General features: G+C 43.9%; 2 protein-coding genes across 2 annotated transcripts in view; one reads left to right on the top strand and one right to left on the bottom strand.

Moving 5' to 3' along the window:
- Positions 1–444: 444 nt before the first annotated feature.
- On the top strand, positions 445–15,688 carry UBXN4 (UBX domain protein 4). The gene is made up of 13 exons (XM_064155750.1): positions 445–578; positions 6,616–6,718; positions 7,536–7,564; positions 8,433–8,551; positions 9,111–9,264; positions 9,708–9,816; positions 11,331–11,385; positions 11,538–11,702; positions 12,493–12,620; positions 13,353–13,455; positions 13,761–13,892; positions 14,209–14,417; positions 15,058–15,688. The coding sequence occupies exons 1-13, from the start codon at positions 497–499 to the stop codon at positions 15,194–15,196; spliced, it is 1,527 nt and encodes a 508-aa protein (XP_064011820.1). The 5' UTR covers positions 445–496; the 3' UTR covers positions 15,197–15,688.
- LCT (lactase) overlaps positions 15,005–24,428 on the bottom strand; it is a 24,238-nt gene continuing 14,814 nt past the window's right edge. Inside the window, exons 11-17 of the mRNA XM_064155736.1 lie at positions 23,198–23,396; positions 22,311–22,513; positions 21,852–21,961; positions 19,858–19,992; positions 18,609–18,832; positions 17,486–17,722; positions 15,005–16,799 (exon numbers count right to left, since the gene is read on the bottom strand). Of these exons, the coding sequence (XP_064011806.1) occupies positions 16,591–16,799; positions 17,486–17,722; positions 18,609–18,832; positions 19,858–19,992; positions 21,852–21,961; positions 22,311–22,513; positions 23,198–23,396 (1,317 nt within the window). The 3' untranslated portion in view covers positions 15,005–16,590. The remainder of the gene's footprint in view (positions 16,800–17,485; positions 17,723–18,608; positions 18,833–19,857; positions 19,993–21,851; positions 21,962–22,310; positions 22,514–23,197; positions 23,397–24,428) is intronic.

Here is a 24,428-nt window from a genome sequence, read left to right as displayed (position 1 = left end):
GCTTACCTCTCCTGGAGGCTTTGTGCGTGCCACAGACTCCATTTTTTGGACCTATTTATCACCGAACACTTCCATCCTGCAGCCTTTTCCCACTCTGTCAGAGCCGTGGCTTTGCCAGAGCAGAGGCCTGGTGCCGGGTTACCAGCGGCCATCCTGTCCTTGCCGCCCCGCGCAGCAGGGCGCAGAAGGCACACTGTGCGGATGCCTTTCTCCCTCAGCAGCCCCCAGGCTGCCTCAGCCATGTTGAGGCGGGCGCGGGTCGGGGCAAGGCCGCGCCGTGGCACAGGCGAGGCTCCAAGGCGCCAAGATGGCGCCGGGCCCAGGCGCCCCTGCCGCCGGCCCGCGCCGGGCAGGGCGAGGCGCGGCACGCGCGGCCGCCAATCACGAGGCGGCTCGGGGCCGCGGGCGGCGGCGCACGCGCGGGGCCGGCGGTGGCTGCGGCGGAGGCGGCGCGTGCGCCTGGCGGCGGCTCGCAGCGCCCGCGGCCGCTGGCACCATGATGTGGTTCGGAGGCTCCATCCCGGCCGCTATCGCCGCCGCCAAGCAGCGGAGCTCGGTCTTCGTCGTGTTCGTGGCAGGTAGGGCTCGGCCGGGGCGAGAAGGGGGGTGCTGGGCGCCTAGCCTCGCCCGCTCCCCAGCTTGAGGCCGCCTCGCTGCCGGGGCTGGGAGTAGCTGCCGCTGAGGCAGGCCTCTAGGCTGCGGTGCAGTCCCTGAGGCTGACCGGAGCAACTCTGAGCTCCGGCGGCGCAAGGGTCCAGTGCAGTTACCGCTGCCCCTCGGGGTGCCGCTGCTCACAGCCTTCACCGTCGGGTGGGCCCATCCGCCCGCGGCCCTGTCCGCCGGCGCTGCTCGTTCGCTCGCCTCCGGGCGGAGCTTGCTGGCGGCTTCGCAGCGCCTTCTCCAGCTGTTGCTGCTTCCACCTCCCGCCGCGCCGTGATTTCTGCTGTGTCAGTCCCCGTCCCCGCTGTCCGGCCTGGCGGTGCGTTACCGGCCGTAGAGCTGTTTCAGGCCTTGGCTCTGTGCCTGCAGTGGTTTATCGTGGCGTTAGGCCGTGCGCCAGGCAGTGACATCGGGCGTTAGGATGTTTAGCTTTTCCTTTCGTTGGATCCTTGCATAAGCCTGCGTTCAGTTCTTACTGGTGTAACTTTCGTACTCATTAGTGTACCGCGTCCGTTCCAGTTCTCTGCACTGTTCTGTGCTTAAAGCCCTTAGAAACTCACGTTTCTTGGTGTACCTTCTCTTTCTGACTGAAAGGATGAGGTCAGAGAAAGGAGGATGTTAGGCTCGTTAACGTTCCGATGCTGTGTTGTTGTGTGTGTGTTGTTTCTTTTCTGTTTACTGTTGCTTGCCTTGAGTGCTTGTCGCTTGAAGTTTTTCAGATGACTTACCTAAAACCAGCTACCCGAAACCTTTGGCTAGTGTAATTCCCTTAGTAATTACTGAACCATGGGATCTGCTTTGCTTCAAGAAGAAGTTCACGCCCAAAAGCACTGTGAACAGAAAAGTGAAGTGTGGTTAAGTTTCTTTGTTGGCACAAGTCTCCTTATAGTTTCTGCTGCTGGAAATCAGTGTCTTCTTAGCCCACGTCGTGCTCTGTTGGTGTTGGAGGAAGGGATGGAGTGGTGTAAAAGGCTCAAAGGCAGCTTTATAGAAGCCTGTGAATCATGATGGCAGGCGAGTGCTATGTTGTGAAAGCCTCTTTTACCACTGATGAGTTGGTTTATATGTTTATTTTTCAGGGATATAGTGTGTTTGCCTACATCACCTGCATGAAAGCTCTCTGTCTTCATAATCAATAGTAAGATTATTATAGTACCTTGTATGAGATTAAATGGAAGCCAGATACTAAACGAGAAAAAACCTTTGCGACTTGGGTGTCTTGCAACACTCAACATCTTCCTTGGTGAAACATAATGTGCTGTGACTTGTGTAAAGGCCAGTCTTCCTCCCAGCTCCCTGCTCGAAGTGAAAAGTTCACTGCTAGATTTCTCGGATGTCTCAGATCCTCCGTATTTGGTTTGTGTGGCAAGCTACTGGCGAGTAGCTTCTGTGTGAAGCTGCTGGAACTACCTGGGTCTGCTGGAGCAAACGCCGGCTTACCCAAGATGCACCCACTGCTGGCCATCAGCAGCACTGCTAAAACCTCTGTGGTGGTATATTTAACAAGTTGGGGAAAACTGCTGCTCAAGGAGTGGAGGAGACAAGTGTGATGAAACAGCTCCGTAGACACCAAAGTCAGTGGAGGAGAGTAGGTGGTGCTCCCGGCACCAAGGCAAAGATTCCCCTGCAGTCCATGGGGAAGCAGCCTGTCCCACTGGAGTAGGTGGATGCCTAAAGTAGACTGTGGCCCTGTGGAAAGCCTGCACTGGAGCAGGATTGCTGGCAGGATTTGTGACCTCCTGGGGGACCCATGCTGGGCAGTCCTCTTGCAGGGCTGCACTTCATGGAAGGGAGATGGAACAGCTCATAAAGAACTGTAGGCCATGGGAAACACTTGTGTTTGGGAAGTTTGCAGAGAACTGTCTCCCGTGGGAGGGACCTCCTGCTGGAGCAAGGGAAGACTGTAAAAAGCCCTGCCTCTGAGAAAGAAAGTGAATTACGAGCTGCCCAAAAACATTCTTTGTCCCTCTGTGCTGCTGTCAGGGAGAAGGTAGAGAAATCTGGAGTGAAGTTGAGCCTAAGAATGGAGGGGTCAGGGGAAGATGTCTTAAGATTTGGTTTTATTCCTACTCTTTTGATTGGTAATAAATTATTTTCCCTAAGCAAAGCCTGTTTTGTCACTGATGGTAGTTGGTGAGTGATCTCCCTATCCTTATCTCAACCCACATGTCATTTGTTAGATTTTTCTCTTCCAAGTCCATCTGAGGAAGGAAGTGATAGAGTGGATTTGGTGAGCTAACGTCCATCGAGGAGCGAACACACCCCCTCAAAGATGATTTTTTTTTAATGCTAGCACTGACTAGGTTTCTTCTTTGAGTAGATGCTTGTTTAGCACCACACTTTGAGCCATCATGGTGTGTGCTTGTCCATAGACACCATAGACAAGTATTTTAAAGTAGCTTTCTGAGCAGGAAAACACACTTTCAGAAGTGTTCAGTGTTTCTGATTTAGTTTGTGTGCTTTGTCCCATAGCATTTATGGAGATAGAAAATTAATAAAGGAAAAAATCAGATAAATTGAAAAGATAAGTAAGGAGTAATTTCAGGGTGGGCATTGTGTAGGGTAGCTGTTAGATACAGCCTTGGCAAAAATTACTGAATTCTGGCAGGTCCATCTGGATTTGGTTTCTGCTACCCTTTGTCTGTCCTCTTCCCACCCTTCTCCAAATCACTTAGAAAGTGAAGAACTGGATTTTCCTTTCTGATTCTAGAATATTTTGCAGTCAGGTAAGGAATAATGCATCCACTTACCTTAACAGTGGGGTGATGGTTGTGACAGTAGTTGCACATTGTTCAGCCAAGTTGGATTTTTAACGCAGCTGTTTTAATGCAGCTGTTTAAGTGTACTAAAGATCCTGTCAAATTTATGGGGAGTTGCAATAAAAGAGGCTGGTCCATACTCCTCATGGAGCACGAGGTGAAGCATGTCTGCCTTACCAGACTGATTTTAAGTGTTCGGGTGAGATGTTAGGTTAGAGGCTTCTGTGCACACAAAGCAAAGAAGTTGTGTTTGGGGGCCAGGTGAGTTACTCTGGGGCATCAAATAGTTGCTAGCAGGTTCTGATGCTTGCACAGGGAAAAATGTATTCCTAATACTGAAATAGGTCTGGTGAATGACTCTGATGTCTTGCTCATAGTTGTCTGTGTATGCTTTTCTAGCCTGTGGAGTTAAACTTCTCTCATTATTTGAATTATTAATCTAAGTTTAATTGTTCATTTGTTATGAAATGTCCTTGGATACCTCCTGTGTTCCACTGAGGTGATTAAGATTATTCTTTCTGAAAGCTGATGTGTTCTTATCGTGAGCACACCAGGCCTTTTCAGAAGTGAAAAAATGGAGGGAGGAGAAACTAAATGTTTTAGCTTGAAGTTTTTTATGTTTCTCTTCAGTAACATTTGTAGAAACACTCCATCCTTTGTTCATAACTTCATTTTTAGTTGTTTGGGGTTTTTCTTCAGAGTGAGAGTTTGCAATCAACAAGGTCTTTGTTAGTGTTTTGTATCCAAGCTGTATCAGAGCACTTTTCAAGTTAAATATGTGAAATGACACAGATGAGGAGGAGGTGAATAGCTCAACGTCCTGGCTCTCTCTCATGTCCAGAATGGGCAATCCTTACACTTATCAAGTAGCTATCAAATACTGGACAGTAAGTCATCTGGGCTTATTTCTGTCCTTCTCACTTTTCCTTGGTGAATGTATACTGAGGAATAGGGGAATTGAAGCCTTCTGATGATTTTAAATAAGTTCCTCATACAGGAAATAAATCATTGCAGAAAAAGAGATTCTTCCAATTATCTGAATTACCTGAGAAATTAGGTATATCTTTTCCCAAAATAGGTAACTAAATTTACCTGACCAAATGTAAGAGTTGTGAACTGTGAGTTGTGTACAGGTCTTTTCCAGTAAGTGAAATAAAGCAACGCTTTTGTTAGAGAAACTTATATCTGAGAGTCTTGGTAACTGCAATTCTGAGGCAGTTCTGATAGCTCAGTGTTTAGCAGAATTGTGAATTATGTCCAGTTCCGTTCAGATTGACCTCTTGACTTTTCTGATGCCTGCCTTGTGAGCTGGGAGGTTTCACTTCAGGATATAACTACTGCTATAAAATTGTAAGAAATGAACCTTAACCTCCAAATGAGAAAGGGTTATCAAAACTAAAAAATACATGAGAATAAGCAACCATTCTGGAGTGGTCACAGTATTCAACTGTATTTCCTGGCTTAGAGCCTTAGAAAATGTGAGTTACCAGCTTTTTCATTCACAGATCACACCTCTGTTTGTGTCTTGGAGCATTCTTTTCCTAGAGCAGTTGTTTGTATGGAAAAGTTAGTGTTAGGTAAGTATTTAGGTATTTTTAGTAGCCTAATCGGATGAGCATGTGTCCTTCTGAAAAAATGTGCGGTGAGGCAGCTGTCTGTCCCTGAGCATTTGGACATGGGGGAGGAGGCCAAACTGCCCTGGGCAGAACAGCTGCATCCATTGACCGCAGTTGGAAATTCTGCACTGAAAGGAAGAGGAAAGATTCCTGCATTAAACATCCTAAATGGTTACTTGCTTATGTAGAATGACAGTGATAGAGATGAATACATCTGCACTTGCTCCAGTACTTCCAGGGAACAATCGATGCATATGGTTGGAAAACACTTTTCCAAAATTGGTCTATTTTTGACAGGTCTCTCTGAGAAGCATTGTGGCCAGGTGATCAGTCATGGCCCTAAGGCAGCACTGCTTCACCAGAGGACTGCACATGCAAGTCCTGATCTTTAACAAATGAAAGATACTGCATGAAATGGCAACTGGGATGAAACAAACAAATGGTTTGTTGTTGTCATTGAATAATAGACTTACTGTGCTCCTATACTTGTGACTCAAATTCTTCATCAGGAGTACAGTCCATTCCAAGCTGCTAGGAAGTAATACAGATGGAAGATAAACAAATGGTTGCATGCCAGTTTACTTGTTGAGAGATGGTTAATATTCACTGGAATGTATGTATTAACCCAAATCCCCAGTAAACTGGTGCTTTGTAAGGTAAAAGTATGATTGATGTTGTTTCTTCTGATTAAAACAACACTTCTGTGGCCTCAGAGCACCTTTTTTGTTTTCCTTAATCAAGTAGCTCCTCTTCACTGTTACTTTTGTTCCTGTGTGCTGCTCTCTCCTTTTCCTCCTCCTACTGCTGTTCACGTCAGGAACTTGGACATAAAACTAAGTTACAAATAATTGTGTAAATAAATGGGGGTTTTTTAGGTTTTGGCTCTTTTTTAATATCATCAAACTGTGAAACCTTGTCTGCTGAACTCTGTATTTACAAAGAAGTGGAAAGTGCAGTTTTGCCTATTAGCAGCCAGTAATTAAATTTATGATGAGGTAATCAGTGGGTAGCTTTAGTGTGTTAGCAGCTCAAGCTTAATGTCAGGGAGAATCAGTGGTTCCTACTGACTGTGTGGCAGGCTCTGCTTATATACCATGAGTCTATAAGGACACTATTGAAGCATAATCATACTCTCTTAACACAAAAGTGAGATCCTTTGGTGGTTGTGCAGTTAGATGATGCCATCAAGCCAATCCTCAGACTTGCCGTCACCTCCATTTCTTCTGTCTCTATGCCATCTGTGTGGTCCAGTCCCTTCTGCTCCCTTGGACCAGCTCACCATATAGTTGAATGACTGTGAAAGTGATGTGCTCACTGGCTTGGAAGGAATTTTGGTATGTTAGGTTTTTGGCATGTTAGCAAGGAACATCAGCTGGAGTCAACTGTCTCCACTTTATTTAAAAAAATAAAAATCATAATCAGCTAACTTGAAAATAATGACAGTCCTGCCTTTCGAAGGTTAAAGTACTTACAAGCATGTCTTTCAGTGGTGATTGCAAGCAATTGAAGCAAAGCTAAAATCAGACCACAGACAGTAATTTGAGGTGGGCTTAGATTAACATGTGTGCTATATCTTGCAGGTGAGGATGAACAATCTACTGAGATGGCTGCGAGGTGGGAAGATGAGAAAGTGACTGAAGCTGCCTCAGATGGTTTTGTTGCTATTAAAATCGACTCCAAAAGGTTTGATCCTATTCTAATTCTGTCTCTTACATAGTCCTTCATTGACAATGATGAGAGTAAGAGGCTTTTGAAGTCCTTGCCCTGATTTAGAAGTAGCCTAAATACAAGATTCCAGAACATAAGAGAATTCAGCCTCTAGAAACTGAGAAAATGCCAAATTTACTGTTTTGCAGAATGTTCCTTGTGTATTTTGAACTGCATTTCAGTGCTAGTAGAAGAATGCTTGAGGTTGTCCGTTTTCAACAGGAAGAGATGGAAAAGTTATGTAAAAGAGCTGGAATCAAAATGCAAGTACTCCCGAGGCAGCTCTGGATTTGCCAAGTTGCATAGGGAATGTAAAAACTCTCATGAATTCAGAAAGATAAAAATCTCTAAAGTTCCAGAGAAAATGTGTGTATCTCTATTGTAACACATAGAGAAAGCTTTGAAACTCCTGGGTGAATTACTCCTTTTTTTTTTTTTTGCTGTCCAAGTGCAGAAAGTGCATTGCCATTTCCAACAAATTCACTACTTTGAAATGCTCTTTGTCCTTTTATTATACTTCCTATATTATTTGCACTCAATAGACTTGGAGGTCTTTTCCCTGAATTGCTGCTTAGTACTGCTGCCCTGAATCTTAGTGAACTGTGATAACCAGGGATTGTCACCATGTCAACACTTATGCAAAATGCCAATGAGAAGATGCAATGCAAATTGGCTTTCAGCGTTCTCTCGAGTATTTAAATAGTTTTGTGTGTGGTAGTAGGACAGTTATTTCTGTGATGAAAAAAAACTTCAAGTGATTGCTCCTTCTAAACAAATCTTTTATTTTAAACAGTGAGGCATGCCTGCAGTTTTCTCAAATTTGTATCCTTTGAGATAACTTTAGATGCTACCTGATGATTGCAGATAATTGCTCTTTAAAAGTTAATGCTGCTCTGAAGAAAATTATGTATGAGCAACGTGATTAAATTACTTCTTATGGTGCAGAAATATGCAAGAAACTGTGTGGTTAAAAGATAGTATTTGTGTATTCAGCTTAGTATTAGTTGTTGGAGAAAGTGAACAAGTTGGGTTTTTAAATGTTAAACTTATGTAATTCTCCAAATAGAAAATGATCCAAAGCTTTATGTAAGCGGAATAAGCTAGTACCGGAATAAGATAGTGCCAGTTAGCACTAGAAAGCAAACAAGCAAGAAGTGAGTTAAATTATTGGCTGGAGTTCAGAGATACAGAGGAGGAAGACTGAGTAGTGGACTGGGTTCTGTCTGATATATAGGTCTGAAGTTAATGTAAATATCTGCCTGTCTTAAGCAGGTCACTGCATGTAGCTCAGGAATTCCATATGATGCTGAGGAATGGAATTCTGTACCTTAACTTGGATTTTCTTAGTGCTGTAAAGAATTCATTATTGTCTACATAAGATGTCTCACACTAAAACAATCTTTCAAGTCAAAGCATAATCAGTTACTCCATACATGCATGTTGAAGAACTTCTTTAAGCCAGAATGCTTCCCAAAGAAAAGAAGAAATGCTAATCAGTTGCATGTGATATTTTCCATGGTTTTGTTAGCAGTGTGTTTTTCTTCCTTCCTGGGCACTAGCTGTCGGCAGCCAGGTGGAGACAGAAAATTGGGCTAGAAAGTTCTGCCCAAAAAGGAAGGACTTTTGCTTTTCCTTTGAAAGCTACTTTATAAACTTCTGGCATTTGTTGTCCTTAACTGTTGCTGTGCAGATCCTGTAGTGTGTGTTCCAGCAAGTTTTTTTATAGGAGACAATGGAATCCCTTTGGAAGTAATTGCTGGCAGTGTTTCTGTCGAAGAGCTTGTTACCAGAATCCGTAGAGTCAAACAGGTAACTATTGCTGGCAAATTGGATCTTTCAGATCCAGCTGAAAGTGCTCACATGCTCAAGACAGGAGATGGCCCTGACAATTAGTGTGTCGACTTCTGTATCCTTAAGACAGCAATACCTGCAAACTTAAAATCACTGCACAAACTGAACAAGATGGAAAGCACTGAGCAGAAGTGCTGCAGTTTGTTTCACAGATGGTTTTAGATCATCTGTGTAACACCCACGATATTGAGGAAATATGTCAGGAACTCTAAACTGGAATGACATAGCCATTACTCTTTCAGTGAAGTTCATGTGTGGTTTTGTAAGAGTGTCCTGTCATATAGATTTATGAAATTATGCTATAGGATGTAATGTAAATGTAAATAGTTTTATCACTTGGATCTCAAGTGTAAATCAGTGAAAATAAGAAATTTATGATTGTATCACACTCTACAATATGTGATAAGTTCAAGCTTATGTTTTAAGTGGGACTGATTCTCCTCCAAAAAATTGGTTTGTCTTGATCTTTGAATCTGTGCTAAATATTCAAAGCTTCATTTTTCCTCTGATTTCTTAGTTGCACACACTAAAAGGGCAGCCCTTGGAAAACAGAAGTCAATCATCTCCATGTCCCTCCTCTCCAGTTAATGGTGCTCCAGAAAACAGGCAATCCAGAACAGCCGAGTTTTGTGACTCTCCTGACCCGTCTGAGACAATAAGGCCTTCTGCTGGTAATGCATTTTTACAGAAATGCTAAATAACTTGCTTTTCAAATAGTTGTCTTTAAGTTGTGAAGTGATGATTGCATATGAAACACAGTATGTTGAGTGGACTTGCTGAAGAAAAGCTTGGGTGTACTAGAAAGCTGCTTGCAAGTCTAGAAGAAAGAATAACTGCTCAGTTTTACTGAGGGAGAAATCTGTGGTTTATAGTGAAATAAAACCTGTGTACAGTGTCTGGAGACAGGATTCCATTTCAAAAGGTCCTCTGGGCTAGTAACCTGAAACCAATCTGGTTGGGATATTGAGGGGGTTGTCTGAATAGCGGAACCTCCTATCTCCTTGTGATACCCTCCTTGCTGTGAGGTATAGCTAACAATAAGCATAATAACTTCTTACGATGAGAAATGCAGTTCTTTTATTTTTCTCTTACACATTACTTTCTTGTAAATCAGTTGAAGATGGAGCAGATTCAGGTCAAGCAAACCAGGAAACAGCAAATTCTTCAGATGAACAAGTGAGTGATGCTCAGCCTGTGAATGATCTTACACTCAAAGTAGAAAGGTAAGTCTTCTTTTGCAAACTTCCTAATGTACTGTATTTGCTTCTCTCCTAGGAGGCAATTTTATTGTCTGGGCTTTGGGTTTGTTTGGTTTTGGTTTGTTTAACAAACAGGGCCAATTACAGTATTTTGGTGCTCACAGTTATCATCTGGCAAGTGTTATGTTGTGCTTGAGATGTCTGTGACAGTACTACAGTTGATATAAAACCAGCTTTTAAATTAATCTCATTTTCATGTACTCTGAAAGGGATAATTTGGAGAACTAAATGTTCACCTTTGATGTAACTCGATTACAGACATTTATTGCAAACTTTTTAATGACTTAAAGCACTTGAAACTGGGGTGAAAAAATGCTAACCTAGGTTTGTTCAGAGATGCCATCCTATTTGTCTTTTTGATGACTGTTTGTGGTCTAGGCATATTGATAAAAGCCAGAGGAATCCTGTTATGGGACACTTTTTGATCAAGAACCAGTAATGAGATCTGAGGAGTTTGAGTTAACTATGGTGACCAGAAGCGTCCTGTTCAGTACATTAAATTGACTTTAAGTACAAGATTTACTATATAAAATTCTTTGTTAGCATTTCTAAGACAGAGAATATTTGTAATATCCTACCTAAAACCAGTCAACAGGATTATTTATACTGCTAAAATACATTTCCTATTTCATTTCTGTTTTATTTGAAAGGTGTTGGAAAGCAAGTGTAATTTTTACTTGCTACTGATAGGAGAATGCTGTCAGTATTTTACTGTAAATACCAAAGCTCTTTTTTGAACTGTGCATTAATGGTAAGTTATAGCATGTTTGCACATATCTACAGCATTTCTTTCAGGGGAGAGGCAAAGCTCTTTGGTAATTCTCATTTTATTTTTTCAAGAAGCAAAGCAACTATCTTACAACCAATTTTTTTTCTGGTTATCTGACATCATTCTCATGTTGTTTGGCCATGTCTGCCCTTTCCTCAAACTTAAAATATGTTTTGAATTACTGTGTGGCCTTTTTTTGGTTAATTGTTATCCTACAGCACTGTTCTGCATAGATGGGGTGGATGCATGTGCATCTTTCAGTGCTGTATATTATTTGCTTTCCATTTTAGGAAGTGATGTGCAGGAGAAACCAGATGGCTTCCACAGCTAAGAAGAATTTGAGATTTAGTCTTTCTGTTATCACAAGTCATAAATAGTGTGACTTAAACAGTATTTGCTTATTGTGTGTCTTATGAGTTGTTCAACATGAAGATTCCTCATTTACTGAGCAGAAAAGGACAGAAGGGATATGCTGGAGCTCCATTAAAAGTTGGAAGCTTGGTGGTGAATCACCACCTCATCTTTTTATGGGTAGTACACCTGCACGTGAATGAATCATGACTGTTACACTAGGTGTTGGCACTGTGGCACAGATCATGTTTGTTGACTTGTGTTCTGTTCTTCCACGAATGTTTGCAAATGCTTCTTATGATTTTGAAATGTTAACAACAGACACTGCACTTTTAAGACTATTCATTCTTAAATTTAGACTAACAAAAAAGCTTGAAGAAAGACGGGAAGAGAAACGGAAAGAAGAAGAACAGGTAATAAAAATGAAAAACCTTTGCGTTTTCTTTCTATACTCTTCATTTGAATAAATGCTTAACTCTTTTTAAACACACGTGCTTCAACCTCGTCTGACTCTTGTCCAGGGCAGTTTCAGGGTCTAATTTTTATGTCTCTCTTGTTTATTCAGAAAGAAATTAAGAAAGAAATTGAACGGAGGAAAACCGGTAAAGAAATGTTGGAGTACAAAAGGCGACAGGAAGAAGAACTGACAAAGCGTATGTTAGAGGAAAGGAACAGAGAGAAGGCAGAAGAGAGGGCTGCTCGGGAGCGGATAAGACAACAGATTGCAATGGTAATTCTTCTGTTTTGGAAGATAGTTTGCTTGTGCTGTCTCACAGGAGCCACCAGTGTACTGAGAGGGTGCATTTTCTCCTTCAGTGAACCTTTCAAAGGTTGTCTGTTTTTCAGTTTGGAATCTTGTGGCCTTGTACTGTAGCCATTTGTGTTTGGGGTTTATGTAGCATTTCCTGTGGATAAAATGAAGCTTCTGCTTTCTTTTTCGTGGTGATCTTTTTGATCTGAATGAATATACCAACTTTTCTGTCCTGTTGCTTGAGCCTAGTGGAGAATTGTCATTTAAATGTAAAAATAATTGCAGTTTAAGCATAGTTTTGCAATAGAAGCACAGGGAATGTTTAATTATGGAACATGCAGAAGAGCACTGATCTCAAGCTGCTGGTGAGGATTATTTTCTACATGTGTATGTGTACATATGTAGATGTAAACAGTTCATAGCAACTGAAATCCCTCCTCCTTGCTCAGTTTTTGCCTACACCACCTAGAATGATAATGGTGTAATGTGTCAGAAGACTTTTCTCTTTATTTTCACGGGAGTGTTAAACTTGCATGGGAAGATGATTAAATATTTGCGTGGAATGACTCATTGAAAAGTGTCATCTTGACTTATGATGTGACACTCTGCAGCTGGTTAATGAAGAATTATTTGCAGCACTGCTGCCTTGTTATGACCTGCTTATATCTGCATGGTTGGGTACTGAGTGCAGATTGTAGCTTTCTGGTTTAATAAATATTAAGCTACAGTTCACGATAAAACTTAAGGTTTCTGGTTGGTGCTTTGACAGGATCGTGCTGAGAGAGCAGCTCGCTTTGCAAAAACAAAGGAAGAAGCAGAAGCTGCAAAAGCTGCAGCTCTTCAGGCCAAGCAGGCTGAAATAGAGGCCAGAAAAGAAGCAGCTCAAAGGGAGCGAAGGTGAGTTGCTATAGAAAGGCTTATTTTGCGAGAGAGACAGGTAAAGAAACTTCCAAAGATTTAATTAATATCTTAATCTATTAATTGGTGTTGTGTTGAACTGCTTAAATAGTGACTTTAAAAGCTGCACTTCTTTTATAATACTACATTCTGTATTCTCTGATACCTTTCATCCTTTTGACTTTCCTGATTCTGAAACACCAACCTTTCTTTGGGTGTTGTTTTAGTTAGAGAAGAGCTTTTTCCATCTGATCTTTGATTTACATGCCATGTATAATGGGGCTAGACAGGGCACTAGATAAGGTGAAAATGTGACTGATAACATCAGAACTGTGCTGAGAAGCATGGTGTTGACCCAGCTGTTTGACTGTGTGTGAAATTGTCTTGGATTCAGCAAGGTTTCATTTGGGTCATCAGCTCTTCGTGTCAGAGCTCTTACTTTGGGCAACACGACTGTTTTAAGAGATCTTCTAACCTGTAGAAATCTTACTTGGAGTTAAGGACCCACTGCAAGTCTAGTACTGCCCCTGAAGAAAAGGCAAGCATGGCAGTAACACTGGGACCTATCTAGACGGTTATCAACTGTGGATCCAAACTTAGAACCCATCTGCACTGCCCTAAGCAGGATGACTGTCTTGTCCCACCCCCACTTCATTACTACCAAGCTAATGCCACAGGAGCACTTGTCTGTAGCTGTTCATTTGCTGACTGACTCTGATATATGTCCTGCAGTGCAATAGCCAGGATTCAGTTCCGCCTTCCAGACGGGTCTTCCTTTACTAACCAGTTCCCATCTGAAGCACGGCTGGAAGAAGCAAGGCAGTTTGCTGCACAGGTAAGTCAGTGTTTTGTTTTCTCAGGTATGTGCTGATAACAGATTGGTGTAACATCAATTATGTGTTTGTGGTAGCATTCCATCAACTTCTGCAGTGCCACCAGCTGCCTTTATATTGCTGCAGTCCTCCTAGTAACTGAGATAGGAGGGGATGAAAAAGCTTTCATTTCTCAGTCATCTTTGTGATGATGGACAGTTTGGTATAGAACGGTTGGGTCAGTGTGGTAGGGTATACTCAGCTGGCGAATCTGCAGTGGTGTAAAGTGAACAGTTACACATAGAAGATTTTCTTTGTCTTTTCACAGACGGTTGGTAATGCTTATGGCAATTTTTCACTGGCAACAATGTTCCCCAGAAGGGAGTTTACCAAAGAAGATTATGGAAAGAAGTTACTGGAACTAGAGCTAGCACCCAGTGCTTCAGTGGTGCTGCTGCCGGTAGGTGTTGGGTTTTGGTTTGGCTGCTGTACTGTAGCTGGATCTTTCCTGTTAGTTGGCCATGATAACATTTGGTTTGAATTTTGGTCTTTTGGGTGCCTAAGAAATACTGCAAAATTAGGGTTCTGTCATGACTGATTTGATGAAGAACTTTTTCTGAAGCAAATAAACAGTAGCATAGCCATTTATCTACTGTGTAACCAAAGCAGCTGGTGTTGTGTTTTCTGTGCTGCTTCTCAATTATGGATTAAATGCTCTTGTCTACAAGTGTACAGCTACACTATCTGACACTTTTGCTTTATGTGTTCATGCCCAGGCGGGAAGACCTGCTACTTCTGTTGTTCAGGCTTCAGGCAGTGACCTGTGGAAGTTCTTGGGCACAATACTTTATCCTCTTTTAGCGGTTTGGAGATTTATTAGCAACTTCCTGTTTACGAGTCCACCTCCCTCACAGTCTGCTGTGAGGCCAACTCATCAGCAAGACCACTCAAATCCTTCAACATCTAGCAGCATGGAGCAAAGCAGGTAAAGGAACTAAGGCAGCTGTTTCTCAAACTGCTTGCTGCAATTCTCTTCATCTCGTAGTGGGGTACTGAACTGTATCTTGTCTCTCCAATGCTGCTTCTCGCTTGCAATTTCTGTCCACCACCCTTCTCCTCTGGTTGCAAGAGTTAACCCAGTGGCTGATAAACTGCACATCAGCTCTGACTGGCGTTTCTTGGCTTCTACATATGTCATTAAGCAAGCTCCTTAGTGTTTGCTTCAGATTCCAGTCATACAAGTAGGAAAAACATTGTTTTGCAGTCATTTAGGAACAGGCCATTCAGCTGCCCCAAACAGCATTTTAAGATTTGTTTTAAGATACAAATTCTGAAAATTAGATGTCAGATTGGTAGGGGACTGAAGTCTGATGATGACAGTTAAGGCTTTGTATTGCCTAGCAAATGAGATCTCCTTTGTACCAGGAGAGCCACTTGGTCCTTTCATTTGAAGCAGCCACATACCACGCACCTGAGAAATGAGATTCTGTCAGTTTGTCCGACTGCTAAATGACAAAATTGTGAGCTGGGTGGTTCTTCCCAAGGAAACTAAGATGATGATTACTGGGGACAAGAGAAGGTATTACCAGGGAAACTGTCCAACCTTGCTGTCATTTGTACCCTAGGCAAGCAGTCAGGAAACGAGTCATGGAAAAGCGGGGGGAAGACTTCAAAAAAGAAGGCAAAATCTATAGACTGAGGACGCAAGATGATGGAGAAGATGAAAACAATACTTGGAATGGAAATTCTACACAACAAATGTAGTTTAAAGTAACTCCAGTAATTGGTGTCTGGCTTTTTTCTTTCTTTCTTATTTGATCTGAGTCAGCTAAAGCTTCTGGGCAAGTGGGGTTTACTTTACACTGACTTGAATTATTATTTAGTCTTATTCCCACAGTGGAGTATGGAATACATTCACCAAAGTCAGAAAAATGGAGTGGGTGTAGCTGAGGCCTAGAGGCAAAGAGTTAAAAAGACTGAAAATCTCCTTCAGCTTTCATAATCATTACCCTACTGCCTTAGAAAGGCACTTTTTAATCTATAAATATTCTGCTAAAAAAATTTAAAAGCCAGGTATTAATATAAAGGTCATAGTAGGCAATGACTGATTAAAATGAGGGTTTCAGAAGCACTATAAGTAGCAAATCAGGTAACTAATTTATGTTTAACTTTTTCTTGCTTCCTGCAACTGCAAGCAAAAATCTTGTAGTTTTTAAATGTCCCCCAGCACTCAATAAACTATTTTCCAGAAAACAACTGTCTTCACTTGAAGTTTCTCTGAAGTACTTTTGTCACAAAGAAGTGAGCAGTTAGGATAATACACCAAAATTTAAAACGCAGACTTTTTGTCCCAGTTTACTACACTCAGGAGTTGTTTGTGTTAAAATCTGGTAAAACACATCTGAAGTGGTGTGCTACAGTGGAAAAAAAGAGGAGTTTTTATCACATCGAATGAAAATGTCGTTAGCAAGAGGGCTGCAACACAAGAGCCTGGAAGCTTGTTTTAGAGAATGGGTTACAGCCTTCCTACATGGAAGGATGTCAACCTTCTGTCCCACTCACCCCCACCAAAGGACTGTGCCTTTCACTGTTAGAGACCTCAGTGTTAGAGGTGTGCTGTGTTGCTTCAGCTGCTGCTTAAAGGAGACTTAAGTTCTGTCTCTCCAACCATGAAGACGTTGCACTGAGGCCACTTCCATTTTTAATGTGTTTTTTTTTTTTTCCTTGTATGTAAAATTAATGGGAAGAAAGCCCCAGTACAGTGCCTGCACTAAAGCAGCATCTTCTGCCACCTCAGCTTTCACCACTAAGAAGCAATAGAGCTTTTAGGCACTGCTCTTGGATCACTTGAAAAGATCTTCATCACCTAAGGGGAGATGGTGAAGTGAGAACAGCTGAAAGTTGTAAGTTCAGAATCCTTATGCAGACAGAAAGCTGCAGTTTTACTTTTGTCTTTAAGAAATCAATTGTGCCTGGGGAGAAAACAGAAGGGGAACACAGAAAAAGTATTTCTTTTAAAACATGAAGTTGGTAAGCGAAGAGAATGGTGGGGAGTCACCTCTGAGGCAAGCCATAAAGCTGCAGCAGTACAAGCACTAGGTTTCTTCTCTGGGTGCTGTAGGGGTTTTCTAAACAGAAAAAACAACCAAGTGGAACTTCTACATTTGACTGAGTTCCATCTGTGGTGGTTTATGGGATGATTTGGGTGTTTTTCTGCACCTGAATGCAGAAAGAACCAAGCCCAATGCTCCAACTACAGAAAGGGCAAAAAGCACATAGAGAGCTAGTTCTGCACTTTGTGATGTTAGATCTAGTCCCAAAAAGTGCACGCTGTCGGCCACTCCTGGGGCAGTGTCCGTCGGTGTCACTGTCCATGAGAAAACAAAAACAGGGGTTAGTCCATGGCCTGGGGTGAGCTTCTCCATGGCTGTGGGTGCACTGATGCTTCCTGCATTGCTACTCACTACCTGGGAACGAGCCATCATTCTCTGGGAGTGGTGACTGACACCATTCTACCTCACAGACATAACTGAGGCTGATACTTGTGAGTGGGAGAGGGCAACATTCTCTGGCAGCCAGGGTCATCCCTAAAACCACACACTGCCTGTGGCTGCTTTTCAGTGTACTTCTCTACTTCAGAGAATGTTTCTCTTTCCAAAGACTCAAAACTGATTTGTATAAAGTATTCAAACCTGTTAAGCAAAACCAGTGTAAGAATACTGAATATGTGTGGTTTAGAAAGCATCTTGAGCAGTTCTGTTGATCAGAGACAAGTAGAATGGAGTAATGTCATTGAAAGCAGGCAGAGAGCAAGGTGCCCTATCACAGAATAGTGGCATTGTTCTGGTTTTGGAGAGAGAAGTGACCTAATTCCATATGAATGTCTTTGGTCATAATGAAGACTGATGATTAGCCAGTGCTGTACTGGAGCACTTAAAAGGAAATTTGCAGAAAGTGGTGATATTATATAAGATCATAGATAATGGAAATCAGACTGGACTACAGCCCAAAGGGTTGTGTGCACACAAGCATGATTTGTGCTGCATTTCTTACCTTCAGGCTCTGCTTCCAGGCATGGATGTGGGCCCGTTGTTGGGTCTGGAAACCCATTGCAGTTTATGATCTGTGAGTAATACCTGGCCGAGGCCTTGGGGCGCCGTGGCAAGCTGGGGTCTGTGAAGTTCACGTGGAATAAACCAAACCTTTCATCAAAGCCCACTGCCCACTCGAAGTTGTCCATCAGCGTCCAGGCAGTGTAGCCTCGTAAGTCAACACCGTCCAGCACAACAGCTGTTACCAGGACCAGAGAGAACAGGTCAGTTGTGCAGGTAACTGACAGATGTCAGTATTAGGCCAGCAGTGGCATGAAGATGCTCCTGGCTACTACACAGGAGAATGGGGCTGAGTGCAGTGAAATTATTGCTGCCTTGGCTCCATTGGTTTTCCTGTCTCCCTGTTCCCACCTCCAACATGCTGCCTTAGCTTCATTGCTTTGAGGTAGCTCAGCTGTCAAGTTACAGCTAACAAGCGAGCCTGCCAGTAGTGGAGACTGCTTTTCTCTGCTCCTGGAATGAAACCTTTGTCCAATAAGCAAAGGTTTAGGGACAGATGATAAAAGTCATCATGACACAAAAGGTGTTCAAACAAATGCTTGTGGGGCCTTGCTGCTAACAGGCAGTAAAAATGCACTTTCTGAACATCTGGCTGGCAGTTCCCAGTGTGTCAGAGCAAACTGAAAATGCCCTTCCCTGACGTTCCTTGAACACTGCTGTAACTGAAACCAGTTTGGGGCTGGATTGTTTTCTGTTTTTCTAAAAGATGGAGGGTTTTGGACACAGTAGCATTCAAAATAGATGCCAAAATAGGTATTCATCAAGTAGAAGTGCCTTCTCTTGCCAGATTCAGCTCTACAAGGAGGTTGTGGTTACTCTCCTAAGCCCAAGGTTAGCTTTTCCTCTCAAAGACCTTTCCCTGCAAAGTTGTGCTATCTGTGGGCAGTACCTCCCAAATCCAAAGGCTTCCAGAAGCAAATAGAGTAAACCCATGTGCGTAACTAGCAAGTATGATGGCAGTAGTCTTTCAGCCCTTCACAACATGCTTTGTACACACCAGTCTGTGGTGAGACACTGCTGCTGACTGGAGAGCTGGATGATCTGATGTAAACAACCGCTCCTACCTTTCAGTGCTTCGTTAATGTAGCTCCAATAGTAATGTGTTCGCCAGGGGTCATTGAGGTCTGCGGCTCCCCGTTCCGAGATCCCATTTTCAGTCACATAAATGGGAGGGTTGTTGTACTCTTCCTTGATCCACCTCAGGATCTTTCGGAAACCAAAGGGTGTCACCTTTAGCCATAGGGAACCAGAGCCCAGCCAGCTGCGGTCTGTTACTGAAGCCACACCCCTGCAGAGAAGGACACTCTGGTGAAGGGACTGGTCCCACGTGATTGGCACCTCCTTGCTGCAGGGCTGAGAAACACTGTGCTCAGCTCTGCAGAAAACTGAACCAGAGATAACATTGTGGCAAAGCACAGAGAGCTGAAGTGATGCTGCTGCTCACAAGCCTCTATAAATCTTTGTACTTTGCTTGTAATCCTATTCTGCTTAAATCAACTACAGCTGAGGAGGTGATGTTAACTCTAAATCATTGTGCTTTGACACTTCTGCTTGAGCACACAAAAACTGCCATTTACGTCTATGTACAGGAATGCAAGACTGAGCCCAGTGCCTTTTCGTGGGGCTAAGCCACAGGGGCTGGAATGCAGCAGCACAGGGAAGTTTAAAGAATTTCATATATTCTCTATGGAGATGGTTAGGAAACCAGCCTATGTGCACCCCCATGTGTGGTCCTACCATTACCTCATCAGAAAAACTGGTAAGCTTCTATTGCTTGCCTTTTGCAGCTGGGGGTACAAATTGGTATCTAAATAAAAACTTTGACTTGCATATACTGAACCATGAAGCAGTTCAGCTACTTAGGCTTTGAACTTGCATTTATCCAATGTGGTGAGGGAACCCTTGACATCAAATGGATCAGTATCCATAAACAGGGTAATCCAGCAGGTCCAACTGCTAGACTGGGACAGGAAACATGATAAATATCTATCTCTTTTTTTAACAGCATTTACAGCTGACCCCAAACCCGTGGGAGACTGCCAAGAGCAGATCCCTTCCTTTAGCAGAGCCCCAAATTTTCCTTGTTCTGTTTCAAAAATTCGTGTTTATCATCAGCTCTTTTAAAAGGGGCTGTTGCTGCACTTGTGTGAAAATGACAGCACCACAGGCACTGTTTGGAGATACTTTCCTTAGCAGAGGTTCTAACAGCTTAAAATGCCTGTCTCCTGCCTTTACTTGCTATCAAATGACATTGCTCAGCTGGCTCCAGGTGTGTGTATTTTGCTTGACCAATAACTTAAAATTGCCTCTTACCGGTCAGAGTCGTACGACAGAATACCAGCAGGGTAGTTTATCTTGTATGCTAAAACTGTAGTGTAATGGTTTAGACCAAAGTAGTCATAGGTGCCTTTGATTCTTTGCTTTTCACTTTCAGTAAATTCTGGAAGTCTGGAATAGAAAACAGAGAAAAGCATAAACCCCTCAAAATATAACTAACTCTTCTCAAGATCTCCTCTTCTTTCACTTCTGCCCCTCTCCCAATCCTCTTGTATAGACTAAGCAATGTTCTTCAAGAGAGGAACAGACCTTTCGCTGACCAGAAAAGAGGCATCTGAGAGCAAGGAGGTCATACTTGTGGTCAAACAAGCAGTTTGACCACCATCATGCTTTATAAGATAAGAACTAGAGCATGGTAAGTCAGGAATGCACTGGAAGAACGGGAGAGAATCATTTTGGTTGTTGTGTGCCCTATGGAGACCCAGGGCTGCAGTGTTCATGAGTGACCTGTCTTGGCTCACCATCCTGCAAAGAGCATGACTAGCTCTGACAGAAGGAAATGTGAAGTGGTGTCTTCTAGCAGCCACAGATATCCAAGGGGTCCTGTCCCTGATCAGGGGAGCTGTCAGGAGGCCCTCCCAAAACACCATACTCCTGCTTGGACACAGTGAAGGTGCAGTCAGCTAAGATGTGCTACCAAGCAGCAGGCATCTGCTTCAAGGGGACCTCTTCTGTGTGGCAGTAGTAGCATTGGGTAGGTTGTGGCAGCAGCTAATACAGTCTTGTCTGAAACTCTGGCTTCTACACAAGAAACAGTAAGAACTTCTGAGCTTTCTCCCTGAAATTCATGCTTAGAACACACTCCGTGTGTGGTGCCTAGAACCAGTACCACAACCACAAGAGAAGGTACCATGATCCTTCTGGAGGGGCAGGGAGAAACCCAGGAGAAACTGGTTGTGGACTCTATTACATCCCCAAAACCTTGGTTCTCTTCAAAAGGGAGAACTTCTCAGAGAACAACCCCTTTTGGATCTGTAGTCCTACACAGTCTGACAGAGTAAGAAACAGAATCAGGGGACAGCTAGGGAATCCTGGAAGAAAGAGTGAAGTTTCAGCTCTCTTCTATCCAGAAGAGGGAGAAAATTCTCCTGGGAATGAGGTCCTTAGGGAAGCCACACTGAAAAGACAGCAAGTGCTCCAGGCAGTTTGGTGATGTTTGAGTTTGCAGTCCTAAGCTGAAGACAGGACTCCTTCCCCAGACTGAGATGCTTGGGCATGTTACCTCGTAAGGCAACACAGGTGGCTTTGCTCTCTTGTTAACAGCAGCAACTGCCAAAGAAGAAATAATGTCCCCCAAAGTGCCTAAGCATGCTAAGAGACTTAGGCACACATAAAAATATGCCTGGAATCTTGGAGCGCTCTGCCTTTGCTGCAGAGCACACACCAACTCCTCATCAGCCCCCTCATTTCAAAACAAGTGGCCTCCCACCTTTGCAGAAAGGTGTGATGAGGTAGAGCCTCAGATCTAACACACCCCAGGAAATTGCTATTAAGGAAGGAAGACATTGCTTTACTTAACACGTGCCTAGAGAGGAGAGAAAAGGAAAAGAGATGGTGATGGAGCACTGCTAGCACAGTAGCGTTAGAAATAATTCATGGGAACAGAAAACAAGAAGTATAGTTCAGGGGGAGCAGTGAGTTCTCAGTGCTCAAGTCGAGTACATAGTTTTGAAGAAAAACACCTTCATGATGGCTGTCAGGTGAAAAACTGTGTTTAATGCAGAGCATTCCCTGCGCCACCCTGAGCTGCCAACTTACTACCCCAAAGATAAGTCGTGTCAGTGAACTGAATTTGCAAGAGAGGTAAGGGCAGGGAACTGGCAAAATGTACACCGGAGGTTTTCAGAGAGGATACAGCAGGATTTTAGAGCAGCACTGCAACAGAATCAGGGAAGTTTCTCACTCCCATCAGGACAGCAGGTTTCAGCACAGCAAGGAAAACACAGGCAGGTGTGTGCCTGGGCTCTTACCGGGACTGACTCAGACCCTGCGCCAGGCTGCGTTCCCAAATCCTCCTTTTCATCACCTCGTTATAGTCACCATTTTTGAAAATGGGATGAGCAAACCAGCCTAAAAGAAACTGAGCCAGGAAATAAGGGAGAAGGGTCAATTTTTAACCATTGCTGCTTTATAGGTAGTACCTGAATTTATAATGAACAGACATGCAGAGCTACCCTGGGATGCCCCACACAAGGGCAGTACATTTACTAAGCTTTTGTCACTGCAGCCATATTTTGTTTCTTTTCTGTTGGATGTTTGATCAGCCCTCAGGTAAGGGTGAACTATTTCCTTGCAGTGAGTGATACCTCTGGCTCATCCTTTTCTTTCAGTGAGCTGCTGACCCAGGTTCTGAGCATCTGCAGCACCCAGAGAGAGGGCACCACCATGAACAAACCGGTAGGGAGAGCTGTGACCCGGTGTCTATGTACCTGCAAGTATTGTTTGGCAGCATCGATGTCCTCCTGTTTGTGTGGGTTCCTTGGTTCTGCCCAGTCAGAGTTGATGGTGATGGAGATCACTCCTCCTTGTTTTGCCCGGTAGGTCTCATTGTAGAGGTGCCAGGCTTCCGCGTGGGCCTTTATCAGGTTGTGCCCCACCACGTAGGGGGCTCGCCCTGGGCGAACGGAGACACCTGCAGGGACAGCGACAGCACAGGCAGTGGAGCAGCAGCTCCTGGCTTTCTCACAACTGCTTCCCAGGTTAACACAATGTCCAGGACACCCCCAGCTGCCTGCTGGTAAATAAATAAACCTGCAGCAGCTGGTGCCCTGGGCTGAGATCACAGAGACAGCCGGAAACTGCAGAGATAGCCGAAGGCACAGCTGCCATGGGCAGGCTGTGTGGGACCCCATACTGTTCTCTTCTCCTACTCCTGTGCTGGGATAAGGGCTGGCTCAGCTCTCTGTCCATGCAGGGCTGCCAGGCCCAGCAACAGGCTGCTGGCACCAACACAAAAAGCAGAAAGCTGTGTGTTCAGGCCAGCTTCCATCCCTCCCCTTCCCCCTATTTGCCCTTCTTTTAACCTACATCTGAACTTGGCCCCTTCCAGCCCTAACTCTTCTCCACAGTCCCTGGAGCTACTCTGACAATGGGGTTTGCTCCAGCCAGCACATATAATCCAGAGGCTGCACAGAATGTGTGGAAGGAAGATGGGTCTTGAAGGGCACAGGCAAACTGGAAGAAGTCCAAACCCCATTTAGCCCCACCACACTTCCTTGCTCCCCCTTTGCAAGGCCCTAGTGTCTACTCTGCTGCAGTGTAACACAGTTGTGCAATAGTGCTGGGAAGACTCCAAGCTTATGCCTATCAGCCCTACCTGGAGCAGCTGTGCCAACACCATAGCCAAGATATGCAGTGTTGTAGGGTTCATTCAAGGTTATCCAGAATTTCACTTTATCTCCCAGCCTCTGGAAAAGGAGCTCAGCATATTCCTTAAACCTCTGAACTATAGTGTCATTTTCCCACCCACCGACGTTCTGCAGGGCCTGTGGGAGGTCCCAGTGATAGAGAGTTACCTGTGGGGAAAGAGCAAGAGAGACACTCAGGCAGTCACTCTTCCTTTTGGAAATGAGGACAGTAACCCAGGCCCCCTTCCAAGCACAAACCATGCTTTGATCAGCAGCTACTTGTTCTCAAACCATGATCTCAACTCTAGGGACTGCCTGAGGGTAAAGGTGAAGCTTTTACCAAAACCCACCACAGCCTTATGATAACAAGAACTCATCAGTGAAGAACTGCTGCACCTGCACTGACTCTCAGATGAAATACAGTCAACAGAACAGCTGTTTGGGCTGGTACAGCCATTGGACCTGTCTGGAGCAATGCTGAGAAGGCCCAGGTGTGTTCAGGCATCATCTGATGCTTGTGTAGATAATTCCTGGATTGTCACCTGCATGGTGTCCATAGAATCACAGTCTTTTAGCCTGGAAAAGACCTTGAGGATTATCAAGTCCCATTAACCCAACCAAGATGGCTGCTAAAGTATGTCCCTGAGCACCACATCTATGTAGCTTTTAAACACCTTCAGGGATGATGGTTCAAACACTTCCCTGGGCAGCCTCTTCCATGGATTAACAACCCTTCTGGTGAAGAAAATTTTCCTAAAACTCCCCTGGAACAATTTGAGGCTGTCTCCTCTTGTCCTGTCACTTGCTACTTGGGAGAACAAACCATCTCCCACCTCACTACAACCTCCTTTCAGGTAGTCATAAAGAGCAATAAGGTCTGCTCCAAACCTCCTTTACTCCAGACTAAACAACCCCAGTTTCCTCAGCTGCTCCTCATGAGATGAGACCCTTCACCAGCTCCACTGCCCTTCTCAAGACATACTCCAACACTTTGTCCTCCTTGTAGTCCTGGGCCCAAAACCAACACAGTACTCAAGCTACCATCTTGCCAGTGCTGAGTACAGGAAAACAATCACTTCACTGGACCTGCCACCCAATTCTGATATGGCCAGGATGCTGCTGACCTTCTTGGCCATCTGAGCATACTGCTGGTTAAGACAGCTGTCAAACAGCACCCCCAGGTCCTTTTCTGCCAGGCAG

Source organism: Pogoniulus pusillus, chromosome 2, assembly GCF_015220805.1.
Source record: "Pogoniulus pusillus isolate bPogPus1 chromosome 2, bPogPus1.pri, whole genome shotgun sequence".
Lineage (NCBI taxonomy): Eukaryota > Metazoa > Chordata > Aves > Piciformes > Lybiidae > Pogoniulus > Pogoniulus pusillus.
This window is presented reverse-complemented; position numbering and strand designations above follow the sequence as displayed.

What these genes read in the sequence shown, in the direction of transcription:
- UBXN4 (XM_064155750.1), top strand. Translation starts at nt 497, where the DNA reads ATGATGTGGTTCGGAGGCTCCATCCCGGCCGCTATCGCCGCCGCCAAG. An exon ending in GACAATAAGGCCTTCTGCTG is followed by an intron (nt 9,265 to 9,707) that starts GTAATGCATTTT and finishes CTTGTAAATCAG; the next exon opens with TTGAAGATGGAGCAGATTCA. An exon ending in CTTACACTCAAAGTAGAAAG is followed by an intron (nt 9,817 to 11,330) that starts GTAAGTCTTCTT and finishes TCTTAAATTTAG; the next exon opens with ACTAACAAAAAAGCTTGAAG.